At 45.6% G+C, this 24,788-nt stretch overlaps 1 protein-coding gene across 1 annotated transcript in view; it reads left to right on the forward strand.

The window, feature by feature from the left end:
- Positions 1-264: 264 nt before the first annotated feature.
- LOC128727482 (homeotic protein female sterile) overlaps positions 265-24,788 on the forward strand; it is a 96,158-nt gene continuing 71,634 nt past the window's right edge. Inside the window, exons 1-5 of the mRNA XM_053821400.1 lie at positions 265-508; positions 10,912-11,082; positions 11,720-11,818; positions 12,467-12,592; positions 14,241-14,846. Coding sequence (XP_053677375.1) covers positions 265-508; positions 10,912-11,082; positions 11,720-11,818; positions 12,467-12,592; positions 14,241-14,846 — 1,246 coding nt within the window. The remainder of the gene's footprint in view (positions 509-10,911; positions 11,083-11,719; positions 11,819-12,466; positions 12,593-14,240; positions 14,847-24,788) is intronic.

A 24,788-nucleotide genomic window follows, 5' to 3' on the forward strand; every position in this document is an offset into this window, starting at 1 on the left:
AAGTGCAAAAAAAAAACAGCCAGCCTTACGAACCATCGAATTCAGCTCACCAACGAGAGGTCAAACGGAAGCTACGTCAGCTGCAGCAGCAACGTCAAGATTCGATCTCAACCGAGCGATCCGCAGGATTCGGGTGACGAGGAATTCGTACCCCGGTCCTCCGGTCCCTGTGTGCCACCGCGTTTGACGCCGGTTGGTGTAGCACCAGGAAGAGGGCCAACAACGGCTCTCACGGCAGGTGGCGGGCTGTATCCGGTCGCCAACATGTCACTAAATGGGCGCGAACTGGTGAAGCAGTCGCCACCGGCTGACTACAATCAGAGCGTGCTGACGATGCAGAAGTCGGTCACCATCACGGTGACACCGCAGCGCAGCAACTCGATGGATCTGCTCAACTTCGAGGAGAAGCGACAGCTGATCGCTTCCTCACTTTCGCTGTCCGACATCTTGCACGTCAGCCCGGCTGCGGCTCACGTTGCTAAGGAGGTCGCCGCCAGTACGGTGATCGGTAAGTTGCCCGGAATCGGTTTCGATTCTCGAGCCGTTTGATCAGAGTTTTTCAATCAACGAATACTTGAGCCAATTTCACGCTGTAACACGTTACTGTCGGACCAAGACTTCATCATGGAATTATCTTACTTACCGACTTACTTAAATAATTCGAGAACTGGGAAGAAAAATTCAAATTGCGATCAATTATTGAAGAATGTTAGCTAACTGCATAGCATCTGTAGCAGTAACAAGGTAATTAATTACGTCTTGAAACTATAAGAAGGCTGTGTAAGTCATGAGTGGGGTTATCGAATGAAATACACTGCTTCTAAACCATACACGACAGAGAGCACGTAAGATGAGTTGAATTCGATGTGCAAGTTTTGCTCCATTACGCCAACGTTTGATGGTTGCCGCTCTCTTCGGTTCAGCTGATAATTTTAGTATCGATTATCTGCTGAGTGCCGCCAGTCTATCAACAGCAGCTGGTTTCGTGAATGCCGGTTGGTCGTTTCCTGCGTTTCTTAAGTAACGTTGCGCCTGAGGCCGTGTCGCGTATGAACGTGCCTACTTTTTGCTACGCAAATACACGCCGCTCATTAACGATTGCAGCATGTCTTGTTCCCACCGGCAAGCGCAAAACCAGGGGAACGTTGAAGCGGGTTATGACCGGAGACCGAAGAGGTCAGAGCTTTAAGCGCCCCCTTGGGGGAGGCCATTTCGAGGATGATGCAAGTGATGTATTGATGTGCAACACAGTGCCTTGGGAGCGGTGTAGAAAATAATTGTTAGTTCGGCGGTTCGTGTTAGTAACCCTCCTAGTCGCAAAGCTCGTTCGTGGACGAAATGTTTGACGGTTTTTTTTATTTCTTCTGCTCTCATTTGCAAGTGATAATGAAGCGATTGGAGCAGTTTCGGATGGGGAGAAGTGCGCTTTTGCACTCGAGCACCACTCGACAGCGATTCAAAGATGAATCGCTTCAGCACACAAACATAATGCAGGCTCGGTAACACACATGCACACCGCGTGGATGCTGGGAATGACGTTCGGACACACCAAACTCGTCCGATGGATGGATCTGTGATAATTGAATTAGCGCGGCTCGAATCGCCAATTGAGCTCGTTTTGGAGTGGCGATAATGAAGGAACCACGACGTGTTGGTTTGGGGGTTTTTCTTATTTTTTCTTTTTCTTTTCATCGCTCGAACCACTGACGGTTTATTACCCTGGTTGCTGAGGGTACTTGTGTTCTCCTTCTTTTTCCAAAATGCCTGAAACCGATAGGTATAATATGAGTAAGTCGTGTAAACCACACACGAAGCATTGCTGTTTTGCTTTCGGGGCATTCTTTTTTATTCGATTGCTTAAATGGTGAACTTATGTTCCTGTTATCTACAGCCTGTTTTATGGGATGTAAATTATGTTTATGTGTTTGCTCGAATTACAAGGAGCATTGGGTTTCATTGAAAAATATGAATAACAGTTTGCATCATTGTGGCAAGAAAAACATATTTAATGGTATTTTAAATTTTGTGCCATTTTCACTTGTTGTTAAGTGTTAACATGTTTGGTGTTATTTTTTCCCCACAATCGTTGAAATTGTCTACAGTAAGGTTGTGATACTAAGCCCACGTTGGGGCAGCTGATTTAATCAGCCCTTCGAAAAGAGTGATGTTCCTTTTTGAACACTCCGCTCACATGCAACGCGACAAAATCATTAGCATTCAACCGATCCAGCGTTCCCCCATCCACCCTGTTTGACAGTGTGAATGCATTCACGCGAACACCGGCGTCGCAAGGGCAACCAAGCTGTACAAGATCGTGTGAATGAGATTCGATCAATCTGTGGCAGAACGTCTGTGGCAGAAGAAAATAAAAGGTAATAACACCATGAACTCTCTTCCCGCGGGTGTTGGTGATTGACAACAGTTCCACTCCGTCAGCTTCGTTCGCGGCAGCACAATCGGCAGGATAGGAGCAACTAGAACGCCGGCGTGACGCATGGTCTAATCATGCGTAACGTGTAATGCGTTGGCGCTACGGAATGCTGCAAAGGTGGTAGTGGGTGACATCGGAGATCCGAGACACCTGAGAACACATCGGTTACCTAATATTGGAGCACACGTTACGAGAGTGATGATAGCAGGGGGATCTTTTAACATACGCGTGGTTTAAACTGTTTGCTAAGTATTCATTCTTTTTACCATCCAGCAGAGACCACTTGACGGGGTGTGACTTATTACTATTGTGGTAGAAATGTGCTTACAATTGAATGTGTTAATGCTGCTAATATAATTGAGAGAGTATGTTAAATGCAGTGGTGATATATTTAGCGCTTTTAAACGTTTCAAACCTTTTATCGTATCGAAAGTAAACGTGACGAGAATTTAGAGAAGCTGCAAGCATACTATCGTCTGCGCAATATTCATTTTGTTGAGATGCTCGATTTGACCCAGCAGTTAGGCAAATGTTTGCCAATATTTTCCCAAGAGAGCATGGCGTTTGCTTCGTAGAATAATTCTCTCCATTACTGGCTGCAGTAATCATGCTGCACGATTTCTGCGATCGAAGTGATCGTCATTGCATGGAAATTCCACGTCATGCGGGAGATAGAAAAACATTGATAAATGCAAACCCACTCGCGAGTAGTGGAGCAGAATGACGTTACGATTCTATTTTAGGAATGCATCTCGACAGAGAATCGGCGACGATGATGGCGAATCGTGATGATGCTGATGATGCGGTAGCGCTTCGACATCACCGGCGAGTTTTATCATGCATGGTAATACTACTTACCCGGTTGCCTCCCTTTTGGCCTCATTGGCAGCTGAGTAATGGAGCTTTTACCGATGGGAGTGTGCTGGTAGACAGATTGATGAAGTTCTCCATTGGAACGAGAAATTTGCATGGATTTATCAAGCAAAAATTTCCAATTCGAGCTGAAAGAAGCGCCCACTAGCCAACTGTATCCCGTAGGCTTTTGCTTTTGTATTTTACAAAAATATACTCATTATATTTATTATATTCTTTCATAAATTAAGAAATCCTAAAAACTTCATTGTTTATAACAATTTAATATATTCGAAGAATTATGATTCTAGCTGCAATCGATTCAATGGAATTCAATAATCGATTTCCATTAAAATTAAAGCGCTAGACTGCAGTTTCGTGTTTCAGGCAGCGACTTCTGGTTATTCGTTGTAATTATTTATCAAGCAAATCTTCCAGTTTTGCTGGAGCGGTATTGTAAATCATCGGTTCGAAGAAAGGGACTCAAAACGCCTTCTAGTCTGCTTTCATGTTTAAGAAACGGAGAATCTTTTTTGTCCCGGAACATCGAAAAGAAACAGACAGAACCGTCAACAGCAAACCCAAGCCGCGGGGTCTTTGTGATTTTAAAGCAGTTTTAAAACGAAGATTGCGCAAAGTTGGGGTATCCTTTCGCCTCCTGTTCTTTTGTTTGTTTCTTTGAGAAAGGATTATATTATGAACAGACTGGCTAGTGTGAGTGAGAGGAAGTCTTAGAAAGCGGAGGACAGCTAGCTAATGACTGCTGTTGAAGCTTCCTTCAAAATGGTAGGAATAAGTTATGAAAGGCTTTTTCTTTCATGAATAGAAATAATCGCTTCCATCGTTCGCATTTTGCGAGGTTCGTTTAAAATCGACCTTAACCACTGGGGACATAATTGGAGAGAAATTAATTTCTGATTTCGACATCAGAATACGAACCTACGCCAATCCGTTCCAAAGTCTACCATGAATGGTATCAGCCTCAGAATCCGGTGTCCTTAAGATTAATGTTAATAGAAACATCCATCTATTTATAGCCGAACGGTGCTCCGGGGAGGCTGTAGCAATGTCTATAATTTTATTGTTTCGCCGAAGGACGAAAAAAAGATGAATATAGATTCCTGTTCCATAATAATTCATTACCATGAAGCTCCGGCACGCTCGGCTAAGTGTGCCTTCCGGGAATCATACATCATTAATTAACTTTACTGATAGTTTTTTTTTCATGCTATTGGTTGATCGCAAAATCGATTGATTTCCTCTCTGTCACTGCTCCATCTGCCAATGGTGTCGACACACGACGTCCACCTAATAATACCAAGTGGCCCAGCGACTGATATTGGCAGCCGAAAACACGCCGCGCGTCTACCATCTCTGGGTGGCGGAAAATATCGGGGTAATAAAAGAAAAATGAGTGAGAACGGGCGGGGAACGAAGCACAAATCGGCGCCGGAGCGAACCGGAAATCTCGTTCCAGTAATCGGCCGGCAATCACTGCGCATATTATGAATGTGTGTACCATGGCGGTATGGGAAATCCTCACCAAACCATCACGCGTGAATCGTGGTAAGGGTCTTGGGGTTTCCATCCCGCCAACGATGGTGGTGGCCGATTTTCCCGAGCCAGAGTGGGATAACACACGCACACACTACTCTCTTTTATCCTGTGCCGTCTTTGCAGGGCACGACGGGAGATCACTTACCGACGACGTGAAGAGATTGTTCAGGTCGCGTGGCCCGTACGAGATGTGAAGGCGAAACAAGATGAATAGGAGTAGATGGGCCAAGGACACCGAACACCATCAGGCAGGCTGTTGTGTGCCGCAGGGACGCTGATGGGAGTGATGAAATTTGACAACTAGACGGAGATGTCACGAGAAGCGTTAGTAGAGGGACGGGATCAATCAAGACCACGTCGTTTTTCTCCAGTAGGCATCCCCTGATTGTACCATCAAGAGGTCATTCGTTTCCGGTTGAATAGGCGGGCGGTGGTGTGGTGGGAAGAAGGGGCTCCAGTCTGGAGATGGTGCCTTCGGCTTCCGTTTCCTTTTCGCTGTTTGTCCTTAATAGCCGTTTCATTGGGTGATTGCGTTTCGTTTTCCACTCCATCGTTATGATGTCAGGGGGCCTGGCAGCAGTTATGCCATTACTTAATGGGTGTTTTCGATGAAAGTCATTCATATGAACGATTAAAAGTTAGTGTTGCCTTATGTACGTTTGCCACGAACATCGCTTAGATTATTTTTTATTGATGCTCCTGAATTATTGGTCGCGTAATGTAGGTTAATGAAGGTAAACAATCAATTGGGTTTCGTTTGTCAACACTTAGGCTTCCTCAGAAGAGATCATACAAATGACCAAGGAAAATAGAATCGGTCTTGTAGCTTGATTTAGATTGCAAAGAGTTCTTGCAATACCAACTAGCTTCCATTTCCAAATGATACCCAAACGGCATCGCGATGAAAAGGGAACAAATAAAGCGAAGGCAAAATGCATCCCATCGTGCGCTTTTATCAGCTGCTTCGTGCGCTATCTGTTTCCACTCCAGCTGCTGCCACATACGCTCATACACACATACACACACACACACGTCCTGTCGGCGGCTCGGGTACGAAAATAGATCCCCACCACAAAAGATTATGATTGATTGAGCTTAATTAATTGGAATTGGATAAATCGAGCGCGAACGAACGCACGCGAGCCGCCTTGCATTACCGGCTCGCTGGATGTTCGCTCAGGAAGGCCAACACCGAGGAGACCATTTCGAGCAGATGCCTCGGTATAGACAAGGCCAGAGGCTGCTCGTGATCGTGGTGAAGCGAATGCACATCGATTAGGGCGCCCGTGTGGTGCTGTATAGGGCTGGATCGGGGACAATTCCGTGTTGCGGGTGAGCACCATACGTGGTGACAACAACCCGTTGGCACCAGCACGACATTGCCGGCTGCATTTCGTTGACGTTTAATAGAAATTTATCTCTATAGATGTCAAGATAAAATGGAGTATTGTTTTTAGGAGAATTTGGAGTGTAATGATTTTCCGAATCATCTCTTTGTCACTAATATTTACTGATATTGAATACGCTTCATATATATTTCATTGACATATCACTTTATAATGTACTAAAATATATTTAATGTATTTAAGAAACAAACCCCAGTTTAGAGGAATTTAATTAAAAACCTCTTATAGATTGAAAGCTTTAAATTTAATGTTCGAACTTCTTTATGGTTTATTGCTGTTTGTTTTTAAATAGCTATTTCTCACGTGCGTTCCCACGAGTATTATTTTATGCAGATGTTTATCCTTGTATGCTGTGGTACCTCGCTGTTTATTCGCTAATCCCACTGGTTCCTTCCCACGACGATCATTGGCCGGTAATGTACGGTACTGTCCCAACGACCGCTAGTTGCTCCCAGGTGGAGCCTTTTCGCTCAACACCCCAGCCTTCTTTCGACTGTGAAGGGCTATGTGAACCCACTCCCCGAATATCCTTTCAGGGCCATCCTACCGGCTCGAGCATCGGCTAGTGGGCATCAGACACTGCCGCCCGTATAGGTGATGGTGTCAGTGTGTCTGGCCCTGAACGTGAAATAATAAAATCGAGCATCCTTCCAATCACTTTATCCTTACATTGGCCGTTATCGAGGATAGTTGAACATGACGGGGCGTGGACGTGATTGGATTCGTTTCATTTTGGCGTCCGTGTGGGTGTGTATGTGTCGTTGTTTCACGTTTTCGCGCTTCCATCGAAAAACAGTCCCGAGCGACGATCAAACGATGAAGGATTCCAACCCACAGGCAGCACACCTGGCTCTACAGGCGGGTGTATGTTTTCGATAGGGTGGTACCTTCTCGGAAGGGCACGGTTTCGATTTGATGATGGTCTCAAGGGTGTGCTAGCAGTTCTTTTGTGGGTGTGCAGTCTAGCATGCGAGCTAGAGTTGCTGTTTCTGCGCCATCAATCGAAATTTGTTTGAACGATGGAATTAATAAAGTCATTTCGTTTCGAGCACCAATTTAGACGGCATGCATTTTTCTTTTTGACGGAAAAGCTAAAAGTAGACTTTTCTAAATGCTCTTGCTGCTTGCTGCGTTCGGCACAGAACATTGGTTGGAGCATTATTCGAAGTCGAAGTGATTCATTGGTAAATGTAATGGTTTTCTCAGAACGAGAAGCATGGCTTGGAGGACGACTTGCTTGTCGTTCGGATGGGGGGCCTGCGTTGCCTTGCGCGGCTTCCTGTTTGTCCCCTGCATTGAAGGACCAACCGGTTGACAACCAGCTGACAGGCTCAATAAGGATCTCGAAGCACCATCGACCTCCCGTCTCGAGGCTGAGCAAGGAAACACGCGATAACGGACACGAAAAATCCTTACCCGGCAATGATAAACATCGCACCCAACCCCACAGGTGCGATGGCGGCGTTAGGACGATGTAAAAGTTTCCATCGAACTCTGCCGACGGGCTTTACTGCCGTGCCGTGATATTGTGCACAGGTTGATTAGAAGAGAGAGAGAGAGAGAGAGAGAGAGAGAGAGTGTGAGCGAGCGAAAGGACAGCTCGTAAAGATGACAAAGCTTCGTGTAATCCTTGAAGTGACTTTTTCCTTCGGTCGCTCGTAGCACGCTCGAGTTTGATGGTTATTTTTGGTTTCTTGTCCTTATTTTTGTTTCCCTTGGCCCGAGAGGCACACTCACGGAATGGCTGGCACTGGTGGTGTTAGGGCTGGACCGAGCTAGCCGACGTCTTGTCTAAGCACACCGTCGCTTTCTGGCGGTCGTTGGAGGACACGGGACGCGAGCTTTTCATTATTGCTTTTCGGTTCATTAGAACCATTCTTTTGCGATGAGCGCTGGGACGCTGGCAAGTGGCACGCTCTCGGCGGTGGAGCAAAATGAGAATGATCAGCGCAAAGTGCTTTCGTTTTTAGCTTCTCGTCGTCGTCGTCCTGCTGGAAGGAAAAGTTTCATGGAAAAGGGCCTTTTTTCTTGCGTGTGCCACCATATGGCAAGTGTTTGTGGTTTGTTTCGTGCAGTTAGTATTTTGGGAGTTTGTTTTGTTACGCAAATATATTTGTTTATGTTTTTTGTACTATTACAGAAGTCTTCTTTTTAGTACTATTCCTTTGCAATGCAATATATACGTTTTTTTTAATAATTTAATCGTCACCATCAAATTAATGTAATTAATATCTGCTGCCACATTAACCATGAAGTTAGGCCGTGTTCGTGGGAAAAATTGCGCAAACAGCGTCTTTAAGTTATTGATCTTCAAAAAGTACATGCTTCGCCATTATTACCGCACGTTCCATTATCACGAATATCTGAACGATGATTAATCTTGCGACAGCCCTCGACCCGGTGCCATTACGATGTGTTTAAGATGAGAAAAAAAAACCATCATCCACCTCGACACCACCAGACGTAATCGATGAGCTAAGTGAGCCTTCTACGACTCATTGGCATGGAATGTTTGCGTTGCTCGCACCGAAGACCACGGGCCGTGACAATGGAGCAGCAGAAGAAGGAAGCAGCATACTGCTGTGACTGGTTTCGGTGGGTGAAGGTTTGCGATCGAACACCTGGAATTCGTCCCTCGAAGCGCGCTCTATCTGCGGCGAATAGCGTTTTCGAGCTTTAGCGTCATGCCCGTGCCCGTGCCAAAACAAACGCCACATACATTCTTTTAATCTGGCGAGTGGGTTCCTTTTCCACGTTATGTCGACGTCGTACGCACACGCGAAGACGCCCGGGAACCGGTTTCGGGTACGTCTCGCAACACTGCGTCGTCTTTATCAGAAGGCCACCACGACCCCCGGGGGGTTTTTCATGGTCAGAGTGTGCCATTTCTCTTCCCTTCATTCAATTTGCTTTTCATCATCCACACCCTGCTGGTTGCGTCCTTTTTGCGATGGATTCCTACGATGCTGCGCGAGGGCAACGCGCGTGTTCGTCGTGTGAGGGTCGTATGGTTTTTAAAATGCTTTACTGTAGCACCTACACTGCAACTGGGTGCGGTTGTTGTTGTGGGGTGGTGGGATTTTTTTGTTCTTTTTTCTCCAATTTTAAAAAGCCCACCACCTCGTAAACAAATTTCACTCAGGAGGCTTTCCTTTCCGTGGCGCTCCCTGGTATTGCGTGGTGAAGAAAATGATTCAAAAAAAAAAAGAAGCCTCCAACAGTTTAATGCTCACGGTCATGGGTGTGTGCTTCACACTCACACGGGGTGAAAATTTCCTTCAACCACGAACACACAATCTCGGGGAGAGATAGGCAGATAGGGTGGCAAGTTGCGGGGATAAAAGTTCAAGATTGTGTTGCGGTTTTTGTTCATTTTTTCAATTCCTTCCTTCTTTTCGCCCTTCATTTTTTTCGGCTCAAGCGTTGGAGTTTCGTATCCAGTTTTTGATCCTCTCTATCTTCCTTTCTCGCTCTCTTTCTTTCTCTGGTAACCTTTTCTCGTCACTTCTGTTTTTGTTTTTGATTTTTTTAATAAAGGTGATAAATGGCGATGATCAAGGTTATGTTGCAATGCTGCCGCGTGCTCGTTGTTGATGGCGGGAACATTGGAGATTATTGCGATTTTTTTTCCTTCGCTATTCACAACACGCGTCGAAGGGTTTTGTGCTTTGTGAAATGGTTCTTTAGTGGTGGTTGTCGCGGTTTCTTCTGGTAGGAACATTCCCCAAATAAACACTCATCAGAGCTGTGGATTTGAGAGTGATAATTGAATGAAAACAAAGGTGGCACAAGCAGGAGAGATAGAGCAAGAGAATGGTTCAAAAAGAAACTCCTTAACAACATGTTGGAGACACCGATAATTACCGGCTGTTGGGGCCGAAATTGGAAGCACTAAAAGTTCGATTGACAGGACCGTAAATTTGAATATCGCCCTGGTCGCAGGGTTCGTAAACTGTGGCCTTTTGCGAGCGAGAAGAGAAGGAAATAAAACCCGCGCGCGTCGATTAACGCCGGCTTAATCAGCGTGTGCTCGATCAGTTACGGCCATTCGTGTTAAGAGTGTTGCCAAATGCATTCACTATTTTCCGTTAAGCTTCACGGCATTGGGGTCTCTCTAGGTCGCAATAAAAACGTGTGCTGTCCACGGAAAAGCGAGTCATTTCAACGCAATTGCGCAACCACCGGCAAATGGGTGGTAATTTTGGTTTTCAGTTCTTTTTTGTATGCTGCTTAAATGTTGTCGATTATTTCCTAAAACACGAATGAATCATTCTCAAAATTGCTATTGAAATGTCTCACGGCCAAGTCTTACTATGCATGTTGTCCTAACCTAAATAATGATCTACATTTGTCATGCGCTGTTGCCGCGTCTCTCAAAGTGCCGGATGCAAATTTCATTTATTCGCAAAGAAAAGCTACATTCTTATCCGTAGGTCTTTTTCTTCCGAACGTGTGTATTCTAGCTCACGAATAAACACCAGCTGAGTGTGTCCACAACCGCCGAACAAAAAGCGTATTTTGTTCGAGAAATGCTGTGTGTTCGCATAGCGCCCAGGCGTTTCCCCCTTTTAGTTAGGAGCGACGCCAATTCGATTACAATTAATGGCCTTTTTTGTTGTCCCACTTTTTTGACGTCTCCCTTTTTTTCCCATTCTCTCTTTGCAGCGACGAAAAAGCAGAACGGCACCACGATGCGCTCGAACAGCCTCAACTCCGGCTCCCGGACACCACCGCTCGAGCGAAAAAGCAGCAAATTCAGCGCCTTCGGTCGGCTGTTCAAACCGTGGAAGTGGCGGAGAAAAAAGAAAAGCGAAAAGTTCGAGTCCACCTCAAAGTGTAAGTTTTTCGTGCGCTGCTAATTGATTCGCGGCCATCTTTTCCACGGGCCACAACAATCCACCCTTCTTCCTTCATTTTGTGCTGTGTGCGATTTTTCAATGTGTTTGCTTCTGTCCTAACGTGTATTTTTTGCATCCTCTTTTTTTACTTTCCACGTATATTTTGTTAACCTTTTTTGCATTAATTGTGTTTAAAAACTAATTTTCTCTCTTTACTACCGGCGGGAGAGGAGCTTTGTTTTATTTTTCCCTGTTTTATTTTTCTTAGTTTCCCTTTCGTATCTTAACATTTAATTATCAGGCTTCTCCTCTTGATGGTGTAACTCTTTTGACATGTTTTGCGTAATTTTAAATCTGTTCCTCCGTTGCCCGCCGCATCCGTCTACGCATACGGTCCATCAATCTAACGCTAACGCACAATTTATTTCCTTTCATAATGCATTTTTCTGATGTTTTGATTTTCTTCCTCTTAATTTTTTTTTCTTTTCCTGTTTGCTCGCGCATCCCGTTTCAACCATCCATCTACTCTCAACCGCCTCGCAAATTTTGTGTGTGCGTGTTTTTTGTTTCCTTTTCTTTCTTTTCCTGCAATGAATCAAATCAAACACTTACAAAAATTTATTCGCGGGAAGCAGCGCTTGAGCGGAAAATTTCAGTACGTGCCAACCGGGAAGAACTTGTACAAAAGGGTATTCTGTTGCCGGAAAGCCCAACATCTGCACTATCGATAGCTGGTAAGTAGCACGGGTTCTCAGCGCTGCTGCTGCCGCTGAAAAAGCGATTGGACATAAGTGTACAAATCAGTTTTTAAGTTCTTGTGTATTATTTAGTATTCATTCAGAAAACCTTTTCGTCTTATTATGTTTATCCATTTCATCATTTTGTACAATATTCTATTGTTTTAAATGGGCATCACTTTCTTTTGAATTTTATTCGTTTGTTTTAATTTTTTGAATTTTGTTTTTTGGTTTTTGTCTTCCGTTCTTTTCTTTGTTTCATATCATTCACGTGGGTTTTAATTTTTTTTTTTTGCAATGCAATAGTCATGTTTTGTAAATTTCGTTAACGGCTGCGCCCGTCTTGCGTGTGCGCAACCAAGTATCCAAGCTCTTGTCCCTACCAATAATGCCTTTCGTCCATTTCATTGTCATCTTTGCCGCTTCCGTGCTGATGGTACGCATCCTTCATTACTTGCGTTGTTTCGCAACACGCCCAACGTCAATGTGCGGTTGCTCTCTGAATTCTTCTGCGGCATGGCGGTGGCATTGGTTGCCTCCATTCGAATTATGTCAAACTTCGACAATCGTCAACGAATCCATCACCGATCGTCATAAAAAACAAAATCAAATTCATACACCCCTATCCGCAATCAAACCATGAAGCCATTTGCATCAGCCCCACGGAATCGGTTACGTGGTCCACCTCATCTCACAGGCAATTGCAAACCTTCCACCATCAGCCGCCGCCACCGCCGCCTCCACTGGCGTCGCTGCACTATCGTAGTCCAAGTAAGTGGGGTGTTAACGCTGCTACTGCTGCTCCGTTTTCCAACCCGATGCGGAGAACAGCCTGCGTGTCTGCGTCCCGTAATCTTGACTGCTGTTGTGTTCCTCATTCGGCAGCAGGAGGGAGGGACGTTGTTTTATTTTATTTGTCATAAGGTTTCGTTGCACTTTTTTGTGACTCGTTTGTGTGGGTGTGCGTGTGTGTGTGTGTGTCTTCTATCGATTGGCGTATATTTGTGCACTGTTCTAGCAGCTGTTTGCTGCGTTGTTGTTGCTCTGTATGTCGTTTTTTAGTGCTCTCTTAATCTCGTTTCACTCATCATTCTAATTGTAGCATGTGATTGTGTTTTTGGATGATATGTTGATTTTGCACACAACGTTTTCAATATACATTTAATTATTCGTTAATATGTACTTCACCCGTGTTCCTAATGTATTGTGTGATATGTGTATCGCTCGAATGTTGTTTAAAAATTTATATATGACCCCGTTTAACCTCCATCATCCATCAAACTTACCATCTTTTGCTTGCAACTCAGCTGCTTTCCAGCGCGTGAGTAAATCCCTGGCATTTTTTTCCTTGCACTGTGTCATTCGTTTTTTGTTTAGCCTTTTGAAATTGAATCTTGATCTCGTCATTGATCGCGTTGTCAACTGAGACGCGTATTTGTCATTCGGTTGACAATCTGCTGTTGGTTTTTGCTTTCCTTTACCATTGACCGAATTATTGAGCCCCCGTGTGTAGCTTGTTGTGTCGTTCTTTGTGGCACTTTCTCACTTTTTTTTGAGGACATTCATTCGTATAGTCGTTGTTGGTGTCGTCTGGTTGGTAATATTATTATTTTTACGTTGTTCTTTCCATCTATGGTCGAACGATTGTTGGCCTCCTTTCCCTTTGGGTCTGGAGTGTATTCGTTCGTTGCATGTTCTCCTAAGCTGTAAAGCATTTTTACAGTGAAAAATGTAATTAAAATAATCATAATTATTCCAGACTTTTTCTAAATATCTTCTCATGCATTTTCTACTGGAAGTGATTAAATAAAATTTGTAAATGATCGGCATATGACATGCATCTCTTGGATGTGGTGAATTTGGTATAGTTAGCTCCATGTTTATTCAAGTCTCGAACCAAAGTGCGCGCTAAAACTCACCACTGGATTTCGTCACCATCTGTATCGGATGTCGTTAGTTGCGCTACTATTCGATAGAGGGCACTGCTAACCATATTTGTCAATGTGCTCTTAGACTTCAATTTTATAGATTACTACTATTAAATTAATTTTTCAAGTGAATTTAAATTATTTTTAGTAGCTGTTGTCTCGTATGTTCGTTTTTCGATACCGATTAGGATACACTCTCTTTCGATTGCATGGCGTCAGAATATGAGCAGATGGGCACTCAATCAAAACTACATATTTAGTTGAAATCCGTTAATTCGCATCGCTTCTGCACGAATGTGAAACGAATCAATTTGCATCATGGAAAGCCCCACCGGCCCATACGCATGCACACGCAGTTTAATCCTCTTATATGCAGATCCGTTCTTTCGGTCTTGGTGTTATTTTTCCACCATCATTTCCATTGATGTAGTAATCGGTTTGTTTATTTTCATTTTCCTCCCTCTCTCTCGCCGGTACGGTCCACCTTCCAGACGAGGAGCAGTACACGATCTACAACTCAGTGAACGGAGCGAACGGTGCCGTCCTGCCAAATCTCGCAATATCCGCCACCGCACCAAATAGTACTAGCATAGCGAGCAACAACGTGCCTTTATCGCAATCGGCCCAACAGATCAGCAGTCTGGGCGGTCCGGGCGGCGTCGGCACCCCGGTCGGATCGCTCAACCTGGCGGCCATCCTTGGCGGTGGTGGTGGTGGTGGTGCAGGACCAGGTGGTCAGCTGGTCAGTTCGTCTGGTGGTGGCAGTGGTGCGAATGTTATCGGTGCGAACATGATCGGTGGCAGTACGGCTGGTAGTGCGTTGGCCAGCATTCTCACCGGAAGTGTTAGTTTAAGTGGTGGTGCGGGTGGGCCCGGTGGTGGTGGGCCAAGTGGAGTGGGGGGTGGACCAATTGGTGGGGGAACAGGTGTAGTGTTGGTGTCCGGGTTGTCACATTCCCAATCGGCCCATCAGATTGGGCAGCCGCCGCCACCATCGCTCGTGCACGCGCAACTTGCTCCACATCAGGCGCTCAAACAGCAGCTGCAAGCGCATTTCGCAAACGTGGCTGCCAATGCCAGTGCCAACATGAATCAAGGTAAGTGTCATTTTTTGAATTTCTTCTTTTAAAATCTTTTCGGGAGGGCACAAATAAATATGTTACATTAAATTGGAAAATGTATGAAGTGGAAAATAGTGCAACACCGATCATGAATTCTACGCAAGGATAAATTCTATGTAGGGATAATTTGTGTGTTAGGATAATAAGAGACTACATCCATTAAGCGCGTAAGAATCGTAAGAGAGAGCGAGCGAGAGCGTAAGAATTTTATCTTAGTATTATTTTTTTATACGCATAGTTCATTACTGTTGGAATGTTTTTTTTTGTCTGAATTGCTACAGAAATTTTACTTCGTTGATCTTTTTACTCATCCAAGGCACAAACCACTGGCAAGCAAAATTATAGCCAGGAGATATTTATGGCTAGTACAGAGAAACGTAATTCTCCGGCATTTCCAATCTGGTAAAGAAACCTGGAATGAAGAGGAATGAAGACGAGGCTCGTTTTGCGCCCGATAAAAGAACATTATTTAAGCCAATTAGGGCCTTTGAGATGCGAGCGCTTTATTTTCTTCTTACGCATGCTGTAATCGAATAACTCATTTCATTACTAAGTTTGCTAACCGATTCTTTTTTACGACCAAACCAAGCAACACACCGGGTAACTCGGTTGATAAAGCAAATCCTCTTGACCTTTCACCATCCTCCCAGGAAAGGCGGTCGGTATGCGGAACAATGTGGTACAGCCACCCTGCTGTACGGCTCATGGTTGTTGGCGTATTTTCCAGGCTTTTTCTCGATCCCGTTTTCCACCGGTACAAACGCGTGCTGCGCTTTGATTCCAAAGAAAGCATGCTCATGTGGCTCGCCGGTTTGTGGCGGCCGTTTGTTTGGAATGTTTCTTTTGAAGAGACAACATTCTTTTCGGGATAAACCCGGCTGTGTACACACGTAATGAAATCTTCGTCCCAACAAAGACACATTTTCGTAACCGCATGTTTTGCGTCGTCGAATAAAAACAACCTGCAGAAAGAAAGTATGCCAGGCATGTCACCAAATGCTAAAAAAGGTCGAAGATTTTTCGTTTGCAGGTCATTTTTTTCTCTTCCAGAGCGAAAATGCATTCTTGAATTGACTTGCTTCCTTTTTTTTCTGAAGCTAATCCTATTTTTCTGAGTGCGCATTCAAAAAGCCATTCAAAATTGAAATTCTAGGAAATAAACCGAGCCCCAAATGTGGATCGGTAGAAAATACAGCGGTATAGCAGATTTACTAACCTTTACCACATAAATCTTCATCCGGGGGCGCATCACAACGGAAAATTCCTCCCATTCAAATAAATCATTTTTGGCGAAATCATCTGCTTGCTTTCCGAAAAAAGATCCTCATTCCAAACCGCTGTTGGATTTGCCATCTTTCGCGCATGCAAAGAAGCGCTGGAGGAATACAAAACGAGAAAACCAAAACAAGAAAAACAAATTTCATTCCCATTCGGTTCCGGCAAATGGTAGCAGTTTTTCCCCCAAAATCGTCCATTGAAACATGCCAAACTTCTCATGCCGTTGATCGCACGTTCCCGAACCGGTTCGCCGCTTGAAATACGACCTCCAACATCCACCCGGGAGCCTGCTAGTGACCTCTGCATCCAACCCGTGGCACAGATTCCTGGCACGAATCGTGCCGCTTCGCGAAGGGTAAAAGCATCCCTGAGCGCCACCAGGCGGCTCCATTTGAATGAAACGGAATGGCACGAAGAAGAAACGCCCCTCCCTATGGGAGTACATTTTTCCAATTCCATTTACCGCGGCTATTACGTGCTACGCGAGAAGCACCTTCGCTAGCTCTCCTGGAGATGACGATGGCTGTGCTAGTTTCTGTTGCCCGCCGTGTCCTGGCGACCTCGAGCGGTGCACAAATACTAGCCGAACGGTTGCCGAACCCTTGTGGCAACGTTTTATTGTTTTTTTTTGTGGACGCAAAAGCTTAACCCGTTTCTGTGTGGGTGTGTTGGATGTGCATACCAGCGTGTGCAGCACGAGGAGCTTCTTACACCACAAACAGTCGACAAGCTCACTGACCTACACCGAAAAACCCGGCCGGGATTCTGGGTGATCGTGTTTCTCGACCTCGCGAAAGGGACAGAAACATGAGTTGTTTCTCTCCCACTCTGGTATCCCCGTTGCTGGAATGAATGCAACTTCACGAATCGAAAATTGCCAGCATGCTCAGGTGGTGGCAGATTCTTCTTGCTAATCCACGTTTTGGGATAATCCTCGTTTCTGAGACGATGCAATTTTGCGCGCTGTGTTGGTGGAGCGTAAAACGGTGATTCACTTCTGGGTTGTATTCGCATTCGATTTTACCTAGTGCATCGCGAGTGCTTAAGGATTTTTGAGGATGAATTTGATATTATAGTGAATTCTTATGAATTTTGGATAGAGTTTAGGAATAAATTCTATACTGGTAAATGCAATAAGCAATCGATTTTTCTTCTCTATCTGTATCTGTATATTCAGATAAAATTTTTGCAATATAAGAATCTTACATAATTTCTCACAAATCACAATTGAAGGCATCTTCAATACAAAATGCACCCTTCTAACAAGTATGTACTTACAACTGATTGCAAGGAAGAAACCTTTGCATGAATCGTCTATCATTCTTTTGATCTGTGTCAAGAGTCAAACACAAGTGGAGGGGATCGTTCGTGCAAACATTACGCGTGATAAGATACCGATGCGTGTGTTTATCACCTTATCGGTGATAGACTTCAGCTAACTACTGCATTTGACGTGCGTCATGTGATCGTACGCTAATGCTAACAATTACACGTTATTGGCACTAACATAGCGCAATATTGCACGCCGGTTTAAGGGAATAATGAATGGTATTACTGGCGTGTGTATCGCACACACGTTACTGTCGATTGGTGTTATCTTCGATACTGTTTCACCGAGATGTGAAATTTTTTTAACCCACGTCGTTACGACATGTAATGGGTTTTGCTGTAGTGGTTGCTGTGAATTGTAAATGTATTTAATTGATAACGAATGTTTTGAAAAGTAACAAGACTTATGCAAACAAATTTGTATGGGAAGGCGTTCAGAGATATTGAATGACATTCATACATTATGTTCAAAGCAAAGGAATAAACCAACTGATAAAAATTTACAGATAATAGTTTAGTACCACCTGTATCACTATTATCATTTTTTGGCAAATCTTGAAGAAAAATTCATCAAAGAATATTTACGTCCGCATGTGTGCCCATAGTGCGGCGGGCATATTTTTGAAAATGACAACCCACCGACACGTGGAGGCAATGAAAATGGACGGCGAAAGAGGCGAAAGGGGAAAACTGCTTAGAAAGAAAACCCACCCAATCGCAGGTGGTTCAGCAGAGCGTTGTGGAAGGAGGTAGATTTTGGAGCATAAAATTATGTCGCACACGCGGATAAAGGTCGAGTCGAAATCAATTTCGTGCGAGCTTAACAAAAAGAAAACTCCGACCGTTTTTTTCACTTCCATTTTGCCCTCGCTGTCGCCTCCACGGTACGTGAATTCAAGAAATAATTCATACGTCCGGGGTTTGCATGCACGAGGACGGGAGAAAATCCACCCCAGTATGGGCCAAGGGAGCAGAGAGTCGCCCTTGTGACACGTCGTTCCTCACTCTTTCTTCGTTTCATTCGTCTCGTCCCCCGAGTTGAGTATTCCCCAGACACGCCGAGAGCACGGCAGGTATATTAACCCTTCGGGGAATGACGGTATCGTTTTCGCGAATATTATGATAGTACGAAGCTTGCGATAAGGAATCGTTCCAGCTGAACGAGTGCCATGAGGCGTGATTGCGGGTGCGATTCGGGGACGATTTTGCGATAACGAATGTGATGGAGTAGCGAATGGGGAAGCTAATTTAGCGGTGGTTCCGCGTAATTCAATGGCAACAGTTATCGTAATCCACCGGCGGCAAACACTGCTTGAAGGACGCCCGGACCTGCCTCTAGATAGAGCCTGCAGAGTAGGTGCAACGAGGCAAGATAAGCACTACTGCATGGCGGATGATTTTTTGTTTTATCAACGAGTATTTTTTTCGTGGAATTTTAAACCATTTCTTTAATGACGATGGTTCACCTGAGTTTTATAGCCATTCATTTCTTACTTTCAAATTTGTAATGGCTCTCAATATGGTCCAAAAATAATGTTTTGCTTGCACTCCTTGCACAAGGACATGTTGGTCGCGTGATGCTAACACGTTACAATTATAACGACAATAATGGTTATCGGCGAGATTGCATCGTCCTGCAGAAAAGTGCCGTTTTGGGGGTTAAATTTTCCCGTGCATAACAGAAAATCTCGCACACCACGGCCACTCGGGTCGCGCCACAAAATTTAAAAAAAAAATCGGTGCTGCATGCATGACAAAATACCGAATTCCAAACCACCGCGTGGGGCAAGAGAGCAGGAAAAGTGAAGGAGTTGGGAAATGCATGAGACGTCGCGACACGCTAAGGTGGGTGTGTGCGTTCCTAACCGGCGGCAGGATCACACCACCACCGACACAGCACCGTGTGTTTTGCATACAACCAGGCGCGCGCGCGCGCACACACATTCTATCGATGTATGCGAAAACCGCCCAGCCGTATGGCGTGTGGAAATTATTTCTACCCCTAGCGCCGGGTGAGAGACACGCACGACGAGGAAACCAAACGACCCCACTCCACCCCCTTGGGGGGGGTTGTATGCTGGTGTTCGCACCAACACATGCTCGCCAACGGATGGTACGCGTCGTTCTTCTTCGTCTCGGAATCCGGGAGGTTGGACGCGTCCTCCCGGTTTGTGTGTGGTCGCCATTTGTCGATGTATGGTCGTCGATGGTCTGGGGGGTTTCCATGAGGGTGGTAGGAGCTCCACCGAGCTTTATCCGAGGCACACTGTGGATGTGTAGTTTCGCTCGAGTCACTCGCAATCCCTCCGGTCAGTAAACAGCGGCCATTCGTGCCGTTCGTATCGCAGATTTTTCGACGGCGCTGTTTCGCTTCCTGCTCACGGGTGACGCCGCGAACTGTGGTATGAACGTCGTGCTGCGTGGTGCGGCTTTTCCAGTACGACGGGAAACAGTGGTGCGTGGGAGGAAAACAGAAAGGAAGCGCGTGTCCCTTCAGTGGAGCGGTGAAACGTAAGACACCAGCGCAGGTGAAATGTAACTGCTGCACACCACGGACCCCGTGAGCGTGTGGCAGGGTGATGGGGTTGTTGGGTGTGCGGTGCGGGGGCACGATTTTCGTTCGAATTTAATTGGTGGAGCGGCTAGTCGTGAAAGTGTGTTACGAGCGCTGGTGGGCCGGTATCCTAATGGAGTGTGCTTGCCAGAGCTGGCAAAGGCTGCAAATGAAGGAAATGTCGTGTCCGAGAGAAAGGAGGCGAGCAACAGTGAGAGTGGGAGGGAGAATGCAACGTAATGGTACTTCAGCAAAAGGGACGATGCTGGGAAATGGAAGGAAAAATTAACGGAGTGTTTTCTTAGCAAATCCACCGAGTGTACTACATCCATGTTGAGTTTTTAATGCGGCGGATTTGAAGCGTGCTTGGAAAAAGCGAGCGTCGTTCCTCCCTGCCAATGCCTACTGCGATGCACGCGCGCGCGCCCCTCTTTGTGCGTGTGTATGTGTGTGTGTGTGTGCGTTTAATTTGTCAAAGATTTTGCAACTCCTTCCCCCCGGTTCAGAATTACGAATGGAAAAAAGGACGCCGCCAACTATGAGTGGTTGGTGGAAAAATAGGGCGGCATCCCGTAGCAACAGCTCTGTGCGCGCGTAGGAAAATAGTTCATCTTTCAACGGCAAGCCGTTGGGAGAAAAAAATGGTCCTTTTCGTCTTTTCTGATTCTCCGGGCGTGTGTGTGCGTTTGTGCTTCAATGTGGCTGTTTATTTGCGTTGGGTTAAGGGCAAATGCCGCGCAACTAAACTGCCGGTTCTTTGAAAATGAGAATATTTTCACCTGACAGAAGCATCACCCCGGCCCTCCAGGTTGGGTAAAGGATACGGCTCAACAGAAAGTGGGAAATGGCGCCAAGCAGTGATCCAGGAGAACATGAAATATCCTTTACCGTTGTGTTGGTTTGTTGTTTGTTTTGTAGCACGCGTATTTGGTGCAATGTATTTTAAACTTTTATTTTAAATTATCTACCCTCCACCGGTCGCACTATCCACATCGGGTGCCGGGATAATTTTTTATAGTGTATATTGAAGGCTCCTGCATTGAGTGCTACCTTCCAGAGAGTTTTCGATGGAGTTGAGGTGATATGGAAAGGAAGCGAGCCTTAGCGCTTTTAATTATGCGCCACTGGCGGCCGGGAACAAAGAGATGTAATGCTCCTTTTCCTGCCAGTGGTCGATGGCAATGAAGAGAGTGTGATTTATTATGGGTTCGTGGTTCTGGGAAACAGAGGGCACGCTCTGCTATTGTGTCGTTGTCCCGTGTGCAACAGAACCCTTTGTTTTCGAACTGATTTTTCGTTCCCATCGTGGAACTAATGGTAAATTGTATGCTGACACGTCACGAGCGCTGGATGGCTTTAAGGTATCTTTTTTTCACCTTCCGTCTTCCATTAAGCTTCCAATTGTTTCAACCATATATGTGTGTGTGTATTTTTCTGTACATTCGATGGAATTAAGACACGAATATATTGAAAAAAAATAACAACAAAAAACGCCATCAGGAGTAACCTTTTCCTTTCAACCATTTTTATTTCAACCATCGAACGTTAAAAATGAATAATAAAATGCCACATTAAACGCTCTAATTAGCAAACCCCGAAAGCAAGGGGAAAATATTACAAGCATTCACAACAACGAACCACCGTGGAAAAATAGGTGGGAAAAGTTTGCCATCAGAATGGGGCATTTTTGTTGTTGTTTTTCATTTTACTTCCATCCATTTTTTCTCGTGCACGCGCGATCCCGCGCGCGTGTATTGGTGGCCCTACTAAGGACGAAAGAGCATTATCGACCTGATGTTACCCGGGGACTAGCCGAGTTTACTGCAAGCAGGGAAGCGTGATATAACTGATAGCGTCCCGCACCACGTGGTTTCTCTTGTGAACCCTTTTTCTGTACGAGAACGCTGTTAGACACGTTGGGGAAGTGATTTTTCCTCCCTTGGGAAGGACGTGGAGTGCATTCTAGTTTTCTAGGCAGCGGGTGGAAAAATGCATTCCGAGTGTCTTTTTCCCGACGTTCCCGAGTGTTCCTCTCTACGTTGCTTCTGGCACTCTACTCAAGGGAGAGACGTGCATAAGTATAAGAGCGGTTATTTCATATGCTTCTTTCGCTGGTGTGGTGCCTGCGATGTCGTTGCATGTTTGCATTCGCTCGTGCCACGGTCATAGAATGTTCGGGAACGACGAGAAGGCGCCCTTGGGGCTCCGGTCTACGTAATTTCATTCCTCGGCTAATGCTCGCAGCATAGTGGCACGTTTTTACAACGTGCGCCAAGGATCCGTCCCGCATGGGGAAATGCAAAAGCAGTTGCGAGAAGCGTGTACCTGTGCGCTTATGTTGTTTTTCTTTCGTTCTTTTTTTTTGTAACTGAAGGAAATCCGGAAATTCCTTCGACGAAGCGTGTCGTCACTGTATGCCACGGGTTGGCTCGGGAAAGGTGATTCTCTAGGATAAATGTTGACCTACCAGGCAGAAGGGATATGAAATTTGCGCGTGTCTTATGAGAGAAACACGACCGAACGATCAGTATGCGGATCGTAAAATAACGATCGGAAAAACAGGCCAATAATTAATTACTTAATGATGATGCCGCGTCACGGTCAGATGGAAAAAGAGTGGAAAAACGGCCACCCATGACAGCACAACATGACACGTTCGAACTCCGATAATGGGAAAACGTTGTAGTGCTGTGTTTTTTGCTCGCTCGGTTGTAACGTCTTTCTGATCCTGTATGAAAATGTGATTTTGTAATGTTTTTTGCTGCTAGAAAATTCATCTGCTGCGTGGTGTGCATATTTTTAGCAGTATTATAAATACGAAAAGCCCCGTACAGCTGGGGCAAACGCACCCGCCTCGAAATATTTCTGCTCCTACTCACGTACCCTCACTTCAACCCGAACGGACCGTATGACGGTGGCGAATGTTAATGAAGTTTTTCTTCTTGACGGGTATTTTTTTTCGTAAACCATTATCTCATTTTTCGTGTATACGTACACCCACAAACAAACACCATCCCAACGGAGGGTGTGCAAAAAGGCAACAAAAAACACAAAAAAACCCGAACAATGCAAAACGATGCGGAAATGCAACCCATCTGCTTTTGGCCGCCTGGTTTTAAGGTTTTGTGACCACATTTCATTTGCCCGGACGAGTTGATAGCAGCTGTTGCGTTTGCGAGTGCAATGTGCTTGTGCTCACGGGGTCAACAAGGCTCCTTACAATAGGAAAAGAACTCGCCAGCAAACGGTTGTGTGCAACAAGAGCCAAAGTACACCTTGGTTATGAAACACTATTTATATTTTATCGCCCTTCCGTTTGCTCGTCTTGGGTGCGCGTTCCGTTTTTATTAGCTGCCTGTTTCCGTGTACATACACACTTTAAGCTGGCAGTGTGTGCGGCATTATCGGTGTCCCACCATTAAGGCAGGCAACTCGCGGCCCGGAAACCACGGTTTTGTGGCTGCGACCTCAAGAAACTCGGACTGTTCGCGCGTTTCCTTCCACGTTTGTTTGTATGCGTCCGCTGACTTGAGTGGCTCTCGACGACTAGTGCTTGTGAGGTGACCCTGTAGCGGATGCCACTTCGGAGCCTGATGGCAAACATCGATCCCTCCATCGTGAGTTGGGCCACTGTAGACACGTTTCGAGTGCACCTTCTCGATTGAACTGTTGCCGAAACCGATTAGCGCACCGGAAGTGTGTTTGTTTAAACGAAATCAAACAAAGTTGATTTCCCTCATCAACCCATCGCTCTTCTGCCACGGAATGCGACACGATGGCTCCCATCTTTGAAGCGAATTGCAAATGGTGCGGACATCAGTCCAGCGTCCATTGGTTGTTGGGCCGTCGTAAGAGGTGACAGGTCCTGCCGATCATTAGCATAAAATGGCACTGTCATTGTTTGATGTTTTCTCTCTTAGACCCAATCCTTCGGGTCCCTCTGGCCGTATCATCACAGCAGCCATCTTGTTTTGGGCGTTTATTGACCCACGTCTGCTGCTCACCCAGTCAGCTGAGTCGTATTGACTAATGACGCCGATACACGCCACCGGCAGACGGTGGCTTTCGAAAGGATCGCTGGGTGCGATGGCTAATTTGCGCCACAGTCGTGCACGCACCCACTGCCAGTTGTTCGTGTTGTGCTGGAAAGGGGTACGGCGAGGGACGAAAGGCCAAAGTAGTGTCCCTCGGTCGGTCAACCCTCGTCACACGCCGATGGTTGTTCATTTGCAAACGTAACGCGGATTTTGGGTCCTTTTCTCAAAGATTTCACCAGAAAGCGACCGCTTTGTGCGATGACAGGCGATCAACGACCAAACAAACAACGGAAACACCCATGCACAGGACCTTAAGCGAAAGAGAGAGCGAGAGCTTCCTCGGATGACGGTTAGCGGAATTGGGTTTTTATGCTAAAACCGGTCGCTTCGCAGCCCATTCGTCGATGATTAATTCAATGGTGTCTGTTAATTTAAGCGCCTTGCAAATGAATGTAGAAAAACCGGCGCCATATCGGCGTAATCGCTCGAAAACGGTAAAAGTCGACCCGTTTTGAGTACGCGGTACCAGGCGTCTCCATTAATTTTCGGCGTCCGCGTTTATCCGCAGGGAAAACGTGCCCACGCACATGGGGACCACGTTATCTACTGGTGGGAATATTGGATTTTGCTTTTCTTGTAATTTCAAATGCCCTTCAAGTCGTCTTAATTAATACACCCAAGGTTAACCGCCGTTCCCTTAGGGGAGGGTAGCATTTTATA

This window comes from Anopheles nili, chromosome 3 (assembly GCF_943737925.1).
Source record: "Anopheles nili chromosome 3, idAnoNiliSN_F5_01, whole genome shotgun sequence".
Classification (NCBI taxonomy): Eukaryota; Metazoa; Arthropoda; class Insecta; order Diptera; family Culicidae; genus Anopheles; species Anopheles nili.